Below are 21,782 nucleotides of genomic sequence, written 5' to 3'. Positions count from 1 at the left end.
AAGATAATGGCCAGTTGTAAGGGGATGGAAAACTGGAGCACTAATACATTGTTGGTGGAGTTGTGAACTGATTCAACCATTCTGGAGAGCAGTTTGGAACTGTGCTTAAAAGGCTATCAAACTGTGCATATTCTTTGATCCAGTAGTGTTTGTAATAGGCTTGTATCCTAAAAAGATCATAAAGGAGGTTAAGGGACCCACATGTACAAAAATATTTGTGGTAGCCCTTTTTATAGTATCAAGAAACTGGAAACTAAGTGGATGCTCATCAGTTGGAGAATGGCTGAATAAGGTATGGGATATGAATGTTATGGAATATTACTGTTCTGTAAGTAATGACCAACAGGATGATTTCAGGGAGGCCTGGGGAGACTTACATGAACAGATACTGAGTGAAATGAGCAGAACCAGGAGATCATTATACATGACAACAGCATGATAATATGATGATCAATTCTGGTGGACATGGCTTTCTTCAATACTGATATAATTCAGGCCAGTTCAATGGTCTTGTGATGAAGAGAGCCTTCTGTACCCAGAGAGAAGCTTGTGGGAACTGAGTATGGATCACAAGATTTTTACTCTTTTTGTTGTTATTTGCTTGCATTTTATTTTCTTTCTCATTTTTTCCTTTTTTATTTGATTTTTCTTGAGCAGCATATTTGTGGAAAAACACACATATATAAATTGCACATGTTTAGCATATATTGAATTACTTGCCTTCTAGGGGAGGAGGTAGGGGGTAGAGAGGAAAAAAATTTAGAACACAAGATTTTATAAGGGTGAATGTTGAAAATTATCCATGTATATATTTTGAAAATAAAAAAAAAACTTTAATTAAAAAAATAAATGTTCAAAGTCATTTCCCAAAAGAAAAAAGAGAAATTAACCCTACTAACAATAGAGCTATAAGAACATCATCAAATTAGGAACCCATCAACACTTTATATAAATAAAGTAAGATTTAAATAATTGAAAAAATTTTAATTGTGCATGAGTGGGCAGAACCATTATAATAAAAATGATAATTCTACCTAATATATATTTATTGAATATATATTTATTGAAAGTCATCTCAGTTAAATTATTGAAAAAGTTTAATTGAGCTAAAAAAAGGTGATAATAGAATTCACTTGGAAGAACAATAAATCAAATTATGGGAAAAAACTAAGGAAGGCAGATTTAATACTATCAGATATAAGATGTATTAAAAGGCTGTAATTATCAATACTGTCTGACAAAGTAAGTAGTATGGAATACAGCATTGACTTGGATCATTTTAGTGAACATCCTTTGAGATCTTAACCCAGCTCTTTATTTGTGATAATAGTGTTTAAACCTTGATAGAATTCCTTTAAGGAGGGCTATTAACGTAGGCAAAAATAAAATGTTTAAATTTAAAGGTCTGTAGATACTAAAATGATTCAAAGTCTAATGTAAGTACTTTTCTAAGTACATTTTTCTAATTTTCCTAAGTGATGGCCAACCAGTCAGTCAGATAAGAATCATTCCTTTTTACAGAAATTTGTAAGCCCTTTTACTTCAGCTGTGAAAGGTCCCAGTTTCTGATCAAACCTCTTAATTAAGAGAATATCACAACATACTATGAGCAAAGGTGATAAAATCTATGACCTTGCCCAAATAGAAAGTGCCCCCAAACTTTATCCATTTTAAAGCAAAATATACTCAAGTAAATAACTATCAATTAAAAAAAAATTATGATCACATTCCTTAACAGCTTGATTCATATTAATAGCATCCAGATTAAAAAAGAAAATTAATTTTTAATGATACAGTTTTATCACTCTCTGGGTATTATTTTTCAGATTCATATGACTTCTCAGGCATAACTTTCCAAAAATTACAATAAGAGAAATATTAGAAGCCTAACAGTAATATAAATTATATTATGGATTTCAAAACATTTCCCCAATCAACATCAATTAAATTAAATGTTTTTCTGAGTCTTCTTATAGAAAATTATCTCATTCATTTCATACTAATTCTAAACAACAACAATAACAACTGAATTCCATGATTAAATTAATTTCTATATTTTATATTTGATAAATGTTGTATTGTCTATCTGAAATCGCTAACATCCATTCAAAAAGTTTTTCATATTTTTATTATCTTAATAGAATCAAAAACTTCCTCGAACCTCTTTAAAACTCTTAACCCTTACTACTTATTACTCTCCATTCACACTGTCAATGCAAAGGGACTTTCTTAAGATTCTACCCATTTTTTTTCTTATCTCTATTTGTTTAAACCTTTTAAACCTTCTTTGTGGTTCCCCGCCTCCACTGGACTTTCATTAAAGCCCCACAAACTTCAGAAATGTATTGGTACATTGATACATCATTTATTTCACTTTATCTTTGCCACTTTTATAAAGTCCATTTCATATTTTTCCTAATGTTCTAATCCACTATTTTAATGACTCTTTCTTGTACAGATTTTCTTACACAAAAACAATTAATTGGCAAACTTTTACTTTTTGAGTTGCTTATCTGTTTCAATTTAGGAAGTTGCTACTAATTTACTTAAACAATTAAAATCTGTTGAATGAAATGCCCTTGTCTGCTTATCCTCCAGTTGGTGAAATAACTTACTACTAAAACAATGCATCTTTCATACTCTCTCAGAGTAACTAACTGATGCAGTGGATAGAGCAACAAGCTAAAATAGAAAAAAACTACTTCCAGAATTCAAAGTTCAGACACTAGTTAGGTGATTCTTGGCAAGTCAGTTTACCTTCTTTGCATCACTTTCTCATCTGTAAAATGATATGGATAAGAAAATAGCAACCACTTTGGTATCCTTGCCAAGAAAACTTCAAATGAGTCATGAAGAATTGGACATGACTGAAAAACGACTATACTTCATTCTCCATGGAAGGGAAAGAGTAATAAAGCTACATACATGCCCTTTGTCCATGATCTAAATCCAAGCTGTAAACCTCCCAAATATCCATTAAAATATTTCAGCAATTATAAAAACCTTAAAACAACAGTTTGAAAATTACAATAAAAATATTGGGTTTCAATTACAAATTTAGTCTCTAGTTTATAATGCCATAAATTTTGACGAACCAGGAAAAAGATTTTCTTTCTTTATCTGTTTATTATCTCTGCAATTGCAGCCTGGTCAGGGCTTTAAAGGTAGAGAGAAAATATATCTTGCAATACTTTTTCCTTTTTATCTCACACTGAAAGTCTAATCAAAAGATCAATGAGAGTAAGTGTCTGCTCATTTTTTAGGTATGAATTTTTCTTACCTTTCTAAGCTCACTTTCTGCTACTATTTGTAACAGTCTTGGTGGCTGAGTGGATGTTCCTCTTCAAAAATCTGCAAGGTAAATATGACCTTGTGTACGCCAAAAAACTTTGGAAATCAAAGTCCCAATCAAAGCCTACCTCACTGTTTATTCTTACTAATTTAGGATTGTCTTTGTATAGAACTAATTTTAGGCAAATACCTCATCAGAGTTGTTCAGTCAACTATACAAACATCTGATAAAGTGATCCACAGTATTGGCACTGCAAAGGGTATGCATAGCCCTTTGGGCAAAGTTCCAAATTACAGCTTGGTTAATTCTAACTTCACTAAGTTTTGCCCTGGGTTAAAGCCAAACAGCTCCCTAAATTACTGGATGCCTAGAGTCCCCAGTCCTAATCCTGGTCCTTGGCTGTGTTTGATTTGAACCCAGAGCATTCACCAAGTCTGATTTCATCTAGTATTAGTCAATCTCTCCTCCCTAACCTCAATCTTGAGAATGTAGAGTCTTACTCAGCTTCCATATTCAAACTGAAGGTTTCCATGACTTGGGCTAATCATTAGGGGTCCCACTTTTGATACCATAATTGCAGGTCAAGAACAAACCTCAAAATCTGGGAAAAAAATTATATTAGATCATTTGGCAGAAAGGAGAACTAGATAAAGTATAGCTTCTTCCTCTTATCTTCTGTAAGTCTTATATTTTGCAGATTTTAGAACAGGGTACCAGCACCCAAACTGCTTATAGGCAATTTCCAGAAATGAACTATTCCCAGGTGAGGTTGCTTGAGATATATCAGCATGGCAAGTATAAATATTTAATTTGAAGAACTCCCAAACAGGTTTTGAGCAGATCCAAAATAAGTCTTGGTTGGAATATAAGTATTCCTTATATATAAATATCTTCCTTCTCTGTAGCATCTCTAAGGTCAGCCTGATGTCTGTTGTAAGCATTAGAGTTAGACAATTTTCTATCCACATAAAACTAGGTATAAATAATAAAGTAATTTCCCCACAGAATAAAGATCTTCACAGGTTTACTAACTTAGCTTTCTAGGTTGATTATACACAGCTTCTTCCTATGAACTCTAACCAAATCCCCTTATTTTCTCGTACTTGTATAAATCATATTTCCTACTTTTTTCATAGATCTTTAGTGTTGTCCCTCTCATATCATCTAATCTTAATGTCCTCTTTTTAAAGAAACCTTTTCCTGACCTGTCCTTTTCTGGTTGCCTTTTATTTACTGTGTTTAATTTTCATTTACTTATCTGTGAACTGTGATGACCGCATTAGCAACCAGGATACTTTAAAATCAGCCAGAGTCAGGATAAGCCAAAGTCTTTGATTTTCATTCTTTATTGAAGGGAAAGAAGAGCTCTTGGACACAGGAATCTCCTCTTTCTTCTCCCGATCTGAGCCACCTTGCTAGTCCTACTCCACCCTCTCCTGCCTTAATCTCTCTATAGCCAAACAGATCAAACCTGCACAGAGTAGTGGGCAGGGCCATTCTTTCTTCAAGCATATGCTAATAGAGTATTGTCCAATTGGTAATTAGCCTTAAGTGCTCAGACCTCAGTGCATCAATTCAGTTTCAGCCCAGTACAGTGAATATATTTTTTCTCTAAGTAGAATGCTCTTTGAGGGCAGGGACTGTTTTAATTTTTGTCTTTCTGTCCCTAACACCAACCATAATGTCTGTGACATAGTAGATGTTTAATAAACACTATGATAGGACTAATATTTTCCTATATTTCTTTTGCTCCCACCCACAACATGGGGTAGGCATAGGCCCCTCCTTTCCCTTTCTTTGATAGTATTAGATTTTTCTACTAGGAGTTGAAGCTGTTTTTGGAAGCCAGCTTCTTTGATGCAGCTCCCTGGCCATATACTGTTTTTTTTTTTTTTTTTTTTTAATTTTCTCTAATTATTTTATTTATTTATTTTCATAGCTTTTTATTTACAAGTTATATGTATGGGTAATTTTACAGCATTGACAATTGCCAAATCTTTTGTTCCAATTTTTCCCCTCCTTCCCCCCATCACCTCCCCTAGATGGCAGGATGACCAGTAGATGTTAAATATATTAAAATATAAATTAGATACACAATAACTATACATGACTAAGCCGTTATTTTGCTGTACAAAAAGAATTGGACTCTGAAATATTGTACAATTAGCCTTGAAGGAAGTCCAAAATGCAGGCAGGCAAAAATATAGGGATTGGGAATTCAATGTAATGGTTCTTAGTCATCTCCCAGAGTTCTTTCGCTGGGCATAGCTGGTTCAGTTCATTACTGCTGCATTGAAACTGATTTGGTTCATCTCATTGCTGAGGATGGCCAGGTCCATCAGAATTGATCATCATATAGTATTGTTGTTGAAGTATATAAGGATCTCCTGGCCCTGCTCGTTTCACTTAGCATCAGTTCGTGTAAGTCTCTCCAGGCCTTTCTGAAATCATCCTGTTGGTCATTTCTTACTGAACAATAATATTCCATAATATTCATATACCACAATTTATTCAGCCATTCTCCAATTGATGGGCATCTATTCAGTTTCCAGTTTCTGCTGGCCATATACTTTTTTTTTTTTTTAATGGGAAAAAGAAGCTTTTATTGTTGTATTTCTTCATCAGTCTATCAGCCTGGGCAAAATTGCTCCTCATAATTAGCAGACATTGCTTTTTACTTCTGAGATACCTAACTTCTTGTTCTTTCTCTTGTTATTGACTTTCTATGATCTGTCTAAAAGCTGTTTCAGGCCAACTTTCTCATTTTCTTTACTAAGAATATAAAATATATGCAATATGAACACATATTTACTCTCATTTTCATTTCAATAAATCTTTCATTTTTAGAATGATGAACAAAGAAGTGAATTTGAAACAAACCTCAGGCATTTTCTAGCTGTGTGATCATGGGCAAGTACTCATTTGTAAAATGGGAATAGTAATAGTTGTGCTATCTTCCTGACAAAGTTGTTTAAAAGAAAGTGCTTTGTAAATCCTAAAATGTTACATAAATCCTGGCTATTGTTATAATAAAAACATAAGTAGTTTTTCCCTTTAGCCTTAAAGGAAATACTGCTCTACTTTGTCCTGTGAAGCTAGCCCTTTCACTTTGGCCTTTGATCTATTTCTGAATTTAGAGGGACAGGGTTCTGGCCATATACTGTTAATAAAATTTTCCAACTTTGTGTGAGTCCGAGCCCTTTAAAGTTGAAGGGTTTCTGAAATATCTTGAGTCAACATGTCCTTCACCAAGATCCTACTCCAATCAGATGAGTTACCATGTGGAAAGGAGAGGGGCTGGGTCCAGAGAAACCAAGTGTCATTGTACCCTAGTTGCATGCCCTTTATATGTTAGAATAAAGAAACCTGTTCAGTGACTTTTAAGTGTCTCTTTTCATCTCTGCATCAAACCTGAACTAAGAGGCCTAACATTATAGCTACCTACAAGAAACATTTATTAAATTGAATTGAACATAAACTTAATTTATTTTGCTTCTAATCTGTATGGTAAGTAGTATTTCTTTTTTGACAGTCTTCCATGAATGTGCTTACCATTCAGTTTTTATATTTTTTTGGTTCCAATAAATAGAACAAATTGGTTTTGATGGCAAAGGTTAGAAGAGGGAAACAGCCAACCTTAACAAATTTGTCTCTTTTTCTTAACTTTGTGGCTTAGGAGTTCTTTTAAACTGAAATAATTGATTTGGGCATTGCAAGCTTATGATTTTTCTAGGCTTTTCTTCCTTTCTACTTTATAAGTCATATGAGCTTCTGAATAGTAGTAGTAAAACATATAGGAACTATAACAGTACTCCTTGATGTTCTTTTTTTTTTTTTGATTACTCTTTTTTTAAGTGTCTTTGGGGCTAGAAATTAGTAAGTAAAGAAGATATGGTGTAATGGAAATAGTGTAGAACTGAGTTTTGAAATGTTGGTTCTAGTGCTAGTCTTAGGTATTTTCTTTGCAGTAATCTTTAGTGATACTATTTTCATGAGTTATTCTAAATTGAAGCTGTAAAAGAGAATTAATGTCTGTGTATCAAAGCTTCTGAAATTGTTGGTTGTAATCCCACATGGGATTACATAACTGAATATGCCATGAAATTATGATGTATTATCAGTAAATGTATTTCTTCTTATTATTTCTATTCCATATACCTATATATCTGAGGTTGTGTAAACATTTCTAGGGATGAAAAGGTGTTGTGAGTGGAAAAATTTAGAAGCTCTGTTTTACATAACTGCGGCCTCACTTTGGTGTAAATGTTGAAAATTCTAGCTAAAAGCCAGGTTTCTCCACAAATAAATCAAATATTTAGGAATGCTCAAAGATTTAATTTTTAAAAGTTCTTCACTTGTATGATATCACATAGTCATCACTTTAGGTTTTGTATAATAATAATGATTCATTATATATATGTTATATATATTTTTATATATATATGTATATGTATATGCATACATACGGAGATATAGATAGTTTTGCAGAGACCTTTATGTATTTTATCTTACTTTATATTCACAACAATCCTGTGAGGTAAGTACTATTATTATCCACACTTTTCAGATGAGGAAATGGAGGCTGAGGATAGTTAATTGAGTTTCTCAGGATCATCACATAAGAAATAAGTATCTGAGACCAGATTAAAACTCAGAATTTCTTGATTCTAACTCCATTGTTTAATCCACTGTGTCACTCTGCCTTCAGATATATGAAAACTTATTTTGTCATATGGATAAAGGAGTACCTATTTGGGTTCCTGTTGGAATACACAGGAGCCACCTGACAGTGACTGTTGGAGATCGAACCCGGAATGGATCTCCTCTTGTGAGAGAATGATACAAGGAGACTGAGAGGCTGTTGCATTGTCTGACCTCTCTCCTCTTCTGTTGTCTGACCTCTCTCCTCTTCCCTCTGCCTCCAGTTTATCTCATTCCTAGTCCGCAACACCTATGTCAGTAAAGGCTGCCTTGCAACTTCTTCAGATGTTATGATCCACATCTATGGAGGCTCTCAGAGAATTGACCCGTCCCTTAAAAGGTTCCACCAAAAGTGTCAGTGAAAAAGATTTAAACTAGATTTGTGATTCAGTTTTTTCAGTTGGGTCTGGCTCTACATGACCCCATTTGGGATTTTCTTAGCAAAGATACTAAAGTAGTTTGTCATTTCCTTCTTTAGCACATTTTACAGATGAGAAAACTGAGACAAATAAGGTGAAGTGACTGCTAGTAAGTATCCGAGTCTGGATTTGAACTCATAACATTCTGACTATAGGCTTGGCACTCTATCTACTTATCATCAAAAAGAAGATTCCACTGTGCCCAAAAAGTTATCAAGCTGTGCATACCCTTTGATCCAACAGTGTTACTATTGGGCTTATATCCCAAAGAGATACTAAAGAAGGGAAAGGGACCTGTATGTGCCAAAATGTTTGTGGCAGCCCTGTTTATAGTGGCTAGAAGCTGGAAAATGAATGGATGCCCATCAATTGGAGAATGGCTGGGTAAACTGTGGTATATGAACGTTATGGAATATTATTGTTCTGTAAGGAATGACCAGTGGGATGAATACAGAGAGGACTGGTGAGACTTACATGAACTGATGCTAAGTGAAATGAGCAGAACCAGCAGATCATTATATACCTCAACAACGATACTGTATGAGGATGTATTCTGATGGAAGTGGATCTCTTTGATAAAGAGAGCTAATTCAGTTTCAATTGATCAAGGATGGACAGAAGCAGCTACACCCAAAGAAAGAACACTGGGAAATGAATATAAACTGCTTGCATTTTTGTTTTTCTTCCCGGGTTATTTATACCTTCTGAATCCAATTCTCTCTGTGCAACAAGAAAACTGTTCAGTTCTGCACACATATATTGTATCTAGGATACATTGTAACATGTAAAGGATTGCTTGCCATCTGGGGGAGGGGATGGAGGGAGAGAAGGGAAAAATCGGAACAGAAGTGAGTGCAAGGGATAATGCTGTAAAAAATTACCCTGGCATAGGTTTTATCAATATAAAGTTATTAAAAAAAAAAAAAAGAAGATTCCACTATTAGGATTTTGAAACACTTAAATAGGAAAGTTCCACATGGGAAATTATTGGAACTCCCAGAGTTCTGTTTAGTATGAATTATTGTTTTCTAGTCAGATAATAAATTAGAAAACTGTTGTAGAGCTATTAAAATAGTGTAATAAAACAAAATAACTTAGTTATACTCTGTGTACTTTTTTGAATCTGTTAAGACGAACTATTTTTCACAAGTTGATTATATTTCTGCTTTTCAAGAACATAAAAAATGTGGGAAATAAGTGAATCTCCCTAGGATACAGTCTTGACATTTTTAATCATGACTTCAGTGTCTCTAACATTACCCCTTGTTATGAGTACTGCTTATATATGCAAACTAGTGAGCAATAGCTGACATTTAGCCTTTATCAAATGCTTCAGATGAAACTGGAGTGATTTTTTTGGGGAGTGGATTTTTAAGATTTCCTAATTTCTTAGCCATAGCTACAGAGCATTTCACTCATGAAAAAAGTGAAAATATAACATTTTCTTTGTACCTCTCCTAAACATTTAGCCATACTTTATATTATATTGTGAACTTGCCTTTTTTCTCTTTCAGACTAGATTCTCAAGTTATAGGGTCTCTGTCTTATTCATCCCTTAATGCCTACAGTAGTTCCTTGTACAAAATAAGTACTCAGTAAATGTGTTTTTAATTAAAAAATTGGTCTACCTATCAAGTTGCCAATATGAGCAACTGCAGTATAAAGAAAACGAAATCAATGTGATTCTGCTCCATATAATTATAAAATTGTGTATCCAAATTTTGAAAGTACTTTTATACCTCTTAATGATATATTCAGTTAATTTGGAAAGTATTATCAAAATAACATGACTAGTTAGCTGAAGAGACATATTCAGTAGGTATCAGATTTTATAAATGATGAAACATGCAAATATTGAGATACATTGAACAATTTAGTGATTATTGAGAGTTGATATGAACTATAAACCTGAGGAAGCAAAAATAGAATGAATTCTAAGATCATAAGGATCATCTAAAGTTTCAAAGGAGTTTAGAGGCCATGTAATCCCCTTTACTCATTTGAAAAATGAGGAAGCTAAGAGGTGAAGTGATTTGCTTAGGACCAGATTTCGGATGTCTGAAGTAGTATTTGAATTCAGATCTTCCTAACTCTTAAATCCAGTTATCCACTACTGGATGATGGTAGACATATTTACAGAAAAGAGACAGAGAAGATGAAAGAAATGAAGGAAAGTACTTAGCACAGAGTAAATAAGTAAAAAAGATTTAATAGTTACACATTCATTAAACACTAACACTTATTATGTGCCAGATACAATGCTAGACGCTGAAGATACAGTTGCAGTGAATAAAATCATCAATACTGAGCAAGATAATACTAATGATTCTTCCAAAAGTAGAATCTCTTGTTAGCCTTTAGAAAAGCATTGCCTCAAAAAAGCTATTTTACACTAGTCTAAGAAACAAAAGAATTGCTTAATTTGACATTTAAGTTTATGTATATGTCCTTTGTGTGCTACATCAATCTATTTTTCTATAGTAAGTAATGAATACAGTAAAAAAGTCTTCCCATGTTCATTCTTAGTATCAAACATAATACCCAATGCAATGTACAAGCTAAAAAGTTAACATAAGGATAACATAAAAGTTAATGTTACTTTTGGGATCAGTTTAACATCCTAGGTTTTAATAGAGCTATGTTTTGCAAAGTGAGATCCGAGAGATTATTTATGGAGTTGTTTTGAATCAGAAGATACTGTATAGACAAAAATAATTTGGTACTTTAAGTTGTGAGAGTGAATAGTAAGGAATATGGTCTGAAGGAGAAATTTTGGAAGGAAAGGAGGTAGAGTAGGTTGCTTTGTGAGGCGAGAGTAAAGCATGCCATTAAGATGCTATGAAAATAAAATTAATAAAACCTGAATGGAGAAGAAGTTAAGAAAATTTGAGATGGTCTTCGAAATTTAGATAGTCCCTGAAATTTCATCCAGTGTTAAAACTTGAGTAGAAAAGGTTTTGAAAGGATTGTTGTCAAGTATTTACTGTAGGTTATATTCTGTGTAACATATAAATATGTATTCATTAGTTAATTTGTAAAATAATTTGTAAAAATAATATGACTAGCTAAAATGGAGATATACTTTTGAGTGGTTACCTAAATTTATAAATGTAGAAATATAAATCCAAATATTATATAATCCAGTGAGTAATAATGTGGTGATTTTTCTGTTACTGAGAATTTGTTCTGAAATACAAATTTTAATACCTTAAAAAGACTTGGAATACTCTCTCTATGTGTCTGTTTCTGTCTCTCTCTCTCTCTCTTTCTGTTTCCTGTCTTTGTTTGATATATACCAGTATAGTATCACTGGTGTGAGAGATTCAGTGATAAAATTGCTTCTAATAATACAGGTCTACAACTGCTCTGCTGCCTAACAATTGTCATACAGGTGACCACGACACAGAGTTAAGCAACTTCCCTAAGTTCACTCAGCCAATATGTGTCAGAAAGGGCTTTTTATCCTTAATACTCAACTGCTTCTATCGTGTATGCAAATCACGAGGCTAGGAAAGAGTAAAGAATTTTTAGAGGAGCTTGATTCTTCAGGGTAAAAAAAAAACAAAACACATTTTGTATCAATTATTCTGATTTCAAAATGTACAATTTCTATTTACAGTGTGAATTTAGAAGAAAGTAACGCCTGTTCAGTAAATCTTTCAAATACATTGATATCAATCCTGACTGGACTTTTACATGTGCTTTTTTATCTTTTTTTTTTTTTTCCAAGTCTTTATGTTGGTAGCAATTCACATTTAGTAGGGAGAATGAGTTGAATAAAACACTTATGTCTATTGAGAACAGGCACCGTCTTTGGCAATTACTACTCAGAAATGGATGAACAAAGAATGGTAAAACACTGGCTCAATTCCAGTGTGCAGGTAAGGTTTGTGAAATGTGAATGGTTATTATTAAGTTTACAGGACATAGGCAAGGTAAAATTTTCTGTATGGAAGTAGAAAAGAATTTTTGTTTTGACCAACTAAACTTATATATTTGTTGTTAATGTTTTTCTTTTAATGATACTTTTCTTTTAAGTTTATACAGAATGTTTATTTTTAACGTTAAGGGCTAAGAAAATGAAGTAGTAAGTTTGAAGGCATAGTTTCTACATTTAAAGAGATATTCCTTCATTGCTTTTTTCTTTATCTTCTTTCTCTCAACTCATTTAAAAGAATCATTTGTAATTATTTTAGGACATAAAAAATGGTATCCATTTTAAACCATCCTTTTAAAAAATATTCTTAGCATTATGTAAATTTTTAAAAACCATTAGCAAAATAGAGCAAAAATGAAATTTAGAATTTTAAAATATTTTAAGAAATTAAATATATTTCAGACACTATTACCTATTTTATATTTTAAAATAAGGTACAGATTTTGTCTTTTATTAGATTAAGATCTGAGTTAAAACTTTGTTATTTAAAAGATATGTTTTATATTATAATGTAACATGACAAAATTTTTTAATGTTCTGATATGTATATATGATAGACCACTGTCTTGAATCATGTTCTAAGGTTTTAATTAATGATATATTTAAGTAATGTTTCTTTTTGCCTAGTTAAGCAAAAATCAAATTATTTCACTTCAAATAGAAATGTATCAATTAAGATACATTTCTTATGTTATTTGTGATATTAGCAAATTTATATTTCATTCTTCTAGTTCACTGAAAAATGATATAAATTGTTGTTTGTGGTTAAATTAATGACCCTATAATTTTGTATATATAGTATCAAACATTAATAAGGTATCATAGAATATGGACAGGATTGATTTTTTCATTTTATACAGAGTCATACTTAATGAAAAGACAGCCATAAGTTTTTTAATATCATCCCCAAACAAATTTATCAACTAGCTGCTTCTTATATCCAGGCTTTACGTGCCTTGATAACTGATGATAGAAGATGCAGATAACTTTTTTTTTTGGTGTGGAAAAACATGCAAAGTTTTATAAGATGGGTCCTTTGTCTGTAAAATAAGGACATTGTAATAGATAACTTCTATAGAATCTGTGGTCCCATGAATTCTTTGGTATCTTACATATTATTTAATGTCTTTAATTTTCTGAGACATAAATTTCTAAGTGACAAAAATCACTTCTCATTTTCTACTTTGTTACTTAATTATACACTGTAATTAATTGGTGAAATTATTGTTCATACCATGATTTTTAGTATTGGCTTTATTTGTATTTAGATGGAATATAAGACTCAAATCAAGAAGATGCATCTGTCGATAAAAAATAACCTGGGAGTGAAAGACATACACCAAGACAATGATGAAAAGGTACTTAAAAAAGTTAAAATAAATAAATTTTATTCTAAGAGCTAATAAATTCTAAAGAGCTAATAAATTAAGATCAAGATTTTATTTAACGTAATTTTGTTATAAAACACATTTTGATTAAATCACATGAAATAATTTTAATGTTGGAGTTATTGCTTTCAATTCTTGTTTGATTTACTAAAAACAAATCTGAAATATAAAGAACAAAAATCAGAGAAAGGAAATCTGAATATCTTGTGGTTTACCTTTTGGTTTTCTAGGAAAAAGTGATTTTATAAACTGTAGTGTATTCTAAATGAATAAACAAAATGTACTGTTTTGACTCTTGCTTTGTATTTATAATTTTGTACATTTTGACCTTTTTCACAGAAGAAGTGAAAAAAATGATTGCATATCTAAGCAACAGACAAAAAGATTGACAAGGAATACTTAAATATATTCTGCTATATATCTGCTGTAATGCAGGCTTCTAATCCTTCTTCCTATCTCCATATAAATGATACAGTTCAAGACCATAGATGTTTTCTTCACTAAAAGCAGTAAAGCTCTTTTAGATGAAATGTCTAAAAACATCTTGTAATAACTTGGAGCATGCTGGCAAGAGTAGTCACTTGTGACTATGTGTGAAACCCCCTCAGCTAGTCGATATTGTAATAAGCAAAAATGGTAGCATCACTCCATTATTCAGAAAAGCCAACAGCATGCTTGTCCCTTAGGCTACAGCATTCATTAAGAAAAGCTTACTGGGCTGAAAGCTGGAAACAGATGATAACGGGATATGATTTTCATATTTAATGCATTCCTTGGAAGAGTATGTGTGCTGCAGATTGATAGAAGAATCAACTGCTACTTTACTAAAAGACTTTCTAGTTTGCCCTATAGCTACCGATGGAATCATTCAGCCAAGAAATTAACTTTTTCTCCTTTTACCTGCTTTATATATCTGCTAAGCAGGCTGCCTGGCTGCCAGTAAATGTTATTATGCAGTTAACTGTTTGGTATTTAAGACTCTTATCAGAAAAGAAACAGAGGCCACACTATTTTGTTTTTATAGTAGAAGGAAGGTTTCAGTTTTTCTTTCTTCAGTGCATTAGCAGGCATTAATCTCAGTTTATAGGAAGTTTTTTTTTTCTTCCCCCATAGATTAAAAAGTTAAAAACATTGAATTTGGAGCGTTCTTTAAACTATAATATACAAAGCAATGAACTCTAGCAACCTTGACCTATCCAAAAAGGCCTTTAATGACAAATGAATCATATTCCATTAAATGTATACAAAATAGGATATGTAGTATTGGACTCCTGAATCATTGAGCAGGTTTTCTTTTTTTTGGCATTTAACCATGAAATAATCAACACATTTTAAATCCAAATCATTTTATTCTTTTTCAATCATTATAAATATTGTGGTGTCAGTAATACTTAGGATGTTTTTATATTTACAATCTTGAATTTTTACCTTAAACAAAATTTGTTTTTGTATTTTTCATCTTTGTATATCTTAATACTTAGCTCAGTACTTAACATAAATACTTATTGATTGATTTCTTACATATATTGCCATTAACTTTTTTCAGAAACTGGAAGCAGGTTATTGTAGGTTTACTATTTTGAAGCAACACATAGGTATTAACATTCTTTAAAATGCCATAGAATAGAGTAGTTTTTGTTTATATTTAAGAGTATTTTCTCTAAAATTTTCTGAGTAATTTTTTAATTTTAGAATTCTGAGTCAAAATAAAAGTTGAGCCAAATTAACATTTTAAGAAAATTCTGTTTCAACTTTTCAACTTGGATACATATTCAATTTTTAAATTAAATATGCTTAATTAAAGTAATATACATCATCTTTAAGGATAGAGACTAGGTCTTTGATTTCACTGGTATAGAAAAAATTCCTTTGACCAACACAAATCTATAGTTTCTCTGCCACTTAATGTCCTAGAGAATTACCTGAGAGGTTTTGAGACTTTCTGAGCATCATAGACCCAGTATGCTTTAGAGGCAGGACTTGAACTCCAGTCTTCTTGGTTTTTAAGGCTGGCTGTCCATCCACTAAATAATTTCTTATAGTATAGATTATAATGAATTGGTTAAATTTTGTACTCAATTGGACATTCATATTAAGTAGAACATGATCTGAATCTAGAAATGACTATCTTCAAAGCATAGAATAAAATCTTACAAATTCAATTCAATACTATCAGAAAAAGAATACATAAGACTCTATAATAAATGTATATGATTCTATAATTCTGTAGAAAAATAAGATAATAAATATGATACAATACTTTTACATAAGAGGCCTATGTTCAAATATATGAGTTTAGACATAAACACAAAAAGCTACCCTCCAAGGTATAGCATAAATAATGCTATAAGTGATATGAAGAGCTTTAAAAGTTCCAAGAAATAAAAGTATATTTCTGGTGGAGATCATTAGGAAGACTTTAAGGAAGATTTTATTTGAGCTAAACACTAAAGGATGAGTGACTAGGATGTTCTTGACTGGGAGTCAGAAGTTCAGAGGCAAGAAAATGTAAATTATCCATGGAGATGAGCAGCTCACTTGGGCTAGTATAGGAAATCAGAAGTAATATCTCCTTTTTTCTGAATTCTCTTATTAGTTTATATCTCTCATATGATATTTCTCATACTCTGCCTTGCATTATTATTTGTGAATAGGTTATATATGTTAGATTAGATTGTAATCCTGAGTGAAATGATTTTATCTTATTTATTTTAAGAGTAGTAATCAGGAGAACTTGGACACTGGGATTATAGGATGAAAACATTTTTTGAAATTTTGATTATTGAATTAGAATGGGGGGGGCAACTTATTGACACTTGGCAACAAATGCTTTCTAAATTGTCTTTTTTGGTAAATCCATGGCCTTACCAAAAAATGCAAAGTGACCCAGGCCTAGAACTTGGTGTATTAGAGAACAGATCTATATAATGAAATATTGCTGTAATCAAGTGATTCTTGGAATCAATTGGTTAGAAACACAGTTGCTGAGGAGCCAAAGAGTAGTCCTAATTTGGGATGTTTTCCTAGGCCTATGAGGAATCTACAGGCTTTGAAACCATAGCATAAATAGTAACAGCTAGGAGTTAGAGCCTCAAATTTTATGTTGGCAAAAAGTCAGTATCTTGATTTTCCCTTATTTATAGAAGAGAATCTTGCTTCCTTACTTGGGCTTTCAGATTTTTGTCAGATTGTCCTATCTTCTGAGATTTAGATCTATGTGAAGCTAATGGAGTCACAGGCCAATTGTAGCAATTTTGGGACTAGAATATGTAAACAAATGTTACTATTTACCCAGGTGCAATGTGAAAGGAGGGAATTGTTTAGGTGGTCACTTTAACTAGGACTCTGCTTTTTGCCAAACAGTAAGGATGGGAGGAACTCTATAAGTCTTAAGAATTCATGCTTAGTGATGAACAAAAAAAACTTAGGCATTTTTAACCCTCACTCCCTAAAAATGTGAAGAAATACTTTTATGCTGATGTATGGAAATATATCTCTATATCTATATTTATCTATTTAGAGAGAGAGATCCCTGTTTCTGATACAAGTTTTTTTAAAAAACTAAAATTATAAATAATAAGGCATGCATTTATATAGGATATACAGAAAATAAATTGACATAGTACTAAGAAAATTTATTTTATTTTAGTACTTGCTTACAAAAGCAGGACCCTAAGCAAGGGGAGTAATCTGTTTGTTTACCTGATATTTAGGATTTACACTAGTTTAGCAGCAATCAAAGAAAAATCATTTTACTTTATTTTGTAAAGTTTCCAAAGCATTTTATTTTTTTTGAAGTCCTGCAAAACAAATTTCCATATTAGCCATGCTGTAAGAGAAACAAAATAAAACAATAAAAATAAATATATAAAAACATATTTCAATCTGTATTTAGAGTTTATCAGTTTATTCTCTGGAGGATAGTATTTTTCATCATGGGTTCTTTGGAATTGTCTTGGATCATTGTATTGATCAGAGTAACTAAATCTTTCACATTTGATCATCCTTAGGATGTTGCTAGTACTATTTATGATGTTTTCCTGGTTCTGCTTATTTCACTTTGAATCTATTCATATAAGTCTTTTCAGGTTTTTCTGAAAGCATTCTGCTCGTCTTGTTTATAGTTTGATAGTATTCCATCACAATTATATAACCACACTTGTTCAGGCATTCTCCTATTGATTGATATCCTCTTATTTTTCAATAATTTGCCACCACAAATAAAGTTGCTATAGATACTTTTATACAGATAGATCCTTTTCCCTTTGATCTCTTTGGGATACAGATCTAGTAGTGATATTGCTGAGTCAAAGAATATGCATAATTTTTTTAGTCCTTTGGACATGGTTCTGTTTTGTTCTCCATAACGGTTAAACCAATTTACAACTTTACCAAGAGTTAGTTTCCCATTTATTCCATAGTGTTTGTCATTTTCCTTTTGTGTCATGTTAGATGACCTGATTGTTATGGGGTTGTATCTCAGAGTTGTTTTAATGTGCATTCCTCTAATCAGTAATGATTTAAAGCATTGTTTCAGGTGACTATTGATAAACTTTGATTTCTTTTGAAGACTACCTTTGATCATTTATCAACTGGGGAATGGCTCTTATTTTTTATAAATTTGACTCAGTTCCCTATATATTTGAGAAATAAAACCTTAAAACTTGCTATTTTTTTCCCTTTTCCTGTTAATATTTTAATTTTGACTCTTATTAGTTTTGTTTGTGCCCAGGCTTCTTAATTTTGTGTAATTAAAATTATTTTTTTTAAACTTTCTGTAATCCTCTCCGTGTCTTTGTTGATCCTAAACTCTTCTCTTATCCATAGAAGTAATAGGCATGTTTTTTCATGATACCTAAATTTACTTATAATGTTACCCTTTATGTCTAAATCATTTATTCATTTTGACTGTACCTTAGTGTACAGTGTAATATGTTGGGTCTATCTTAGCTTTTGCAATATGCTTTTCAGTTTTCCCAACAATGTTTGTCAAATGTTGTGTTTTTACTCCCAAAACTTAGATCTTTGGGTTTATCAAGCATTAGATTACTGTGGTTATTTACTATTGTTTATTGTGGAAAGAATTTATTTCACTGATATACCACTCTGTTTCTTAGGCAGTATTATTAGACTGTTTATATTATTGCTTTGTAATGGTTTGAAGTTTGGAACTGTTAAACCACCTTACTTAACATTTTTCTTTTCATTGATTCCCTTGATACTTTTGACCTTTTGTTCTAGATGAATTTTATTCTTTCTTAGTTTCATTGTTATGGCACTGAATAAGTAAATTAAATTAGGTAGGATTATAATTTTTATTATATTGGCTTGGCCCATCCATGAACAATTAATATTTATTTAATTATTTGAATCTGTTTTATTTGTATGAAAAATGTTTTCTAATTGTGTATTGACTCTGGCTTTGTCTTACAGGTAAACTCCCAGGTTATTTGTTTGTGGTTATTTTAAATGAAATTTCTCTATCTTTTGTTACTAGGTTTCATTGGTAGTATATAGAAATGTTGATGATTTATTTGGGTTTATTTTATAGCCTGCAACTTTTCTGAAGTTGCTCATTGTTTCTACTAGTTTTTAAGATGATTCTCTAGGGTTCTTTAAGTATACCATCATATCATCTGGAAAGAGTAATAGTTTTGTTTCTTTGTTGCTTATTTTTATTCCTTTTTTTTTTTCTTATCTGATATATATCAGAAATTGTACCATTTCTGGTACAATTACAGTATTGAATAATAGCAATGATAATGGACATCTTTGCTTCACCCTTAATCTTATTGGGAAGGCTTCAGGTTTATCCTCATTATAGATAATCCTTGCTCTTGGTTTTAGATAGATACTATATATCATTTTAAGAAAAACTTTATCAATTTATCAATGCTATGCATTCTAGTGTTTTTAATAGGAATAGGTGTATTTTGTCAAAGGCTTTTTTCTGCATCCATTGATATAATCATATGAGCTCGAGTTTCACAAAGCTAAAAAAAGTCAAGCAGTCAATTACATTCATTAGTACCTTCTATGTGGCTGATACTGTACTAAATAGCTGTACTAAACACAAAGAAACATATTATACAAGTACTTGTTCTCCAGGATCTCACAGTCTGATAAGGGAAACAACTTGTAAATAATTATGTTCTAGATCTAGACAGGGATATATTGGAAATAAGAAAAAGAGACAAGGCACCTTGAATTAACAAGGATTTGGAAAGACTTTCTTTCTAGAAGGTAGGATTTTAGTTAGGACTTAAAGGAAGCCAGGGAAACCAGGGGATGGGTTTAAGAAGGGAAAGAATTTTGAACACAATGGACAGCCAGTTGAAATGCTCAGGGTCAGGAGATGGATTGCTTTCTTCAAATCAGTCCATAAATATTTATTAACCATGTAATAAGTACCAAACACTGTGCTGCATTCTGAGGATAATAAAAAAGGCACAAGATAATCCTTGATCTCAAAGAATTCACAGTATAATACGGGAGAAAATTTGCAAACAACTATGTATAAGTATATGTATAAGTAGATTTGAGAATCATCAGCATAGAGATGATAACTGAATCCATGAGAGCTGCTAAAATAAAATTATTGAGTAATATTGTGTAGAGGAAGAAGAGAAGAGGGTCCGGGACAGAACTTAGGAGAATCAACTCGATTAGTGGCAGCATGTCAGAATGAAAATAAAGCAAAGAAGACTGAAGAGCAGTTAGAAAGGTAAGAGAAGAACCATGACATAGACAATATCACAAAAACCTAGAGAGAAGTGACTATAAAGGAAAACAGGATGATTGGCAATATCAGAGTTTCAGAGAGATCAAAAAATGATGAGGCTTGAAAAAATGCCATTAGATTTGGCAGTTAAATGATCATTGAGAACTTTAGAAAGAGAAATTTTGGTTGCATAATGAAGTTGGAAGACAGATTATATAATAAGTTCAGAATAAGTGAGAGGAAATGAAGTTCAGACATTTATTTTAGATGAATTTCTCAGGGCATTATCATTTTATTTCATCATAAAAGGTAGAAGAGATAGTGGGGATAGATGGATTAAACAAGTTTTGTTTTGTTTTTTTAAGAGGGAGACAGAGTAATGTTTATAAGCAGCAGAATGTAGTAGATAGGAGGTGATGGAAGATAACAGAAAGTAGGCATGGTGAAAAGATCTTTTAAGACAAGGATCTTTTGTGCATGTAGAAGGATGTGCCTTGACACAAAGATAAGTCTCAGGGTTTGGGGAAGGGGTGAAAACATTTGAAAGAACTTCTGTGGTAAGTAGAATAGTGAATCAATAAAAGAATCTTCTACACTAAGGGTCCTATTAAGATTATATACTATTAATTTGTAGTAGACTCAGCCAGCACATTTAGTAATTTTTCTCTGGCTTTATTCAGTAGCACATGAGTAAGAATAAAACTGTGGATAATGGGAGTAATCAGTGTGAAGTTTGGTAGGACAAGTTGACAATAGATTAAAGAGGCTAGAGACTCAAGAGAAGGGGATATTTAGAGTTGAACTGGTTTACCAAGAGGTCAAGATAAAGGAAGAAAAGTGTAGTTCATGTAGGGATGATGGTCTGGGGAAGAACTGAGGGGTGGTTGGATGGGAGGTCCTGGAGTTTATGGAGTAGGAATGGTGAGTAACATGTCATGGATAGATATAAACATTAAGACAGTCATTTTGGCATTTGATTGGATGATAGATTGGAATGGTAGAGAGTCTTGAGGCAAGAAGACCAAATTGAAAGCTATTGCAATAAACTTCAATGCAGGTAGATATGAAGTCCTGAATATGAATGGTAGATGAGTATGAGAAAAATTCTGAAGGTAGAAACAACAAGCATGATTTAGCAACAAATTGTGTGTGGAGAACAGATGAGAATATGAAATCCAGGCTGACAATGAGGTTATTGGTCTGGATAGCTAGGGGGATCATAGTGTCCTCCACAGTAATAGGGAAGTATAGGAGAGGGAAAGCTTATGAATTTGTTTGGGTGTGCCTGTAGGTCATTTCCTTCAAAGCTATCAAAAAGGCAGTT

At 32.1% G+C, this 21,782-nt stretch overlaps 1 protein-coding gene across 2 annotated transcripts in view; it reads left to right on the top strand.

The window, feature by feature from the left end:
* KIZ (kizuna centrosomal protein) overlaps nucleotides 1-21,782 on the top strand; it is a 207,257-nt gene that overhangs the window by 26,407 nt on the left and 159,068 nt on the right. For both annotated transcript variants that reach the window (XM_051975851.1, XM_051975850.1), the window contains exon 4: nucleotides 13,618-13,707. In XM_051975851.1, the coding sequence (XP_051831811.1) occupies nucleotides 13,618-13,707 (90 nt within the window). The remainder of the gene's footprint in view (nucleotides 1-13,617; nucleotides 13,708-21,782) is intronic.

The sequence above is a fragment of the Antechinus flavipes genome, chromosome 2, assembly GCF_016432865.1.
Source record: "Antechinus flavipes isolate AdamAnt ecotype Samford, QLD, Australia chromosome 2, AdamAnt_v2, whole genome shotgun sequence".
Lineage (NCBI taxonomy): Eukaryota > Metazoa > Chordata > Mammalia > Dasyuromorphia > Dasyuridae > Antechinus > Antechinus flavipes.
This window is presented reverse-complemented; position numbering and strand designations above follow the sequence as displayed.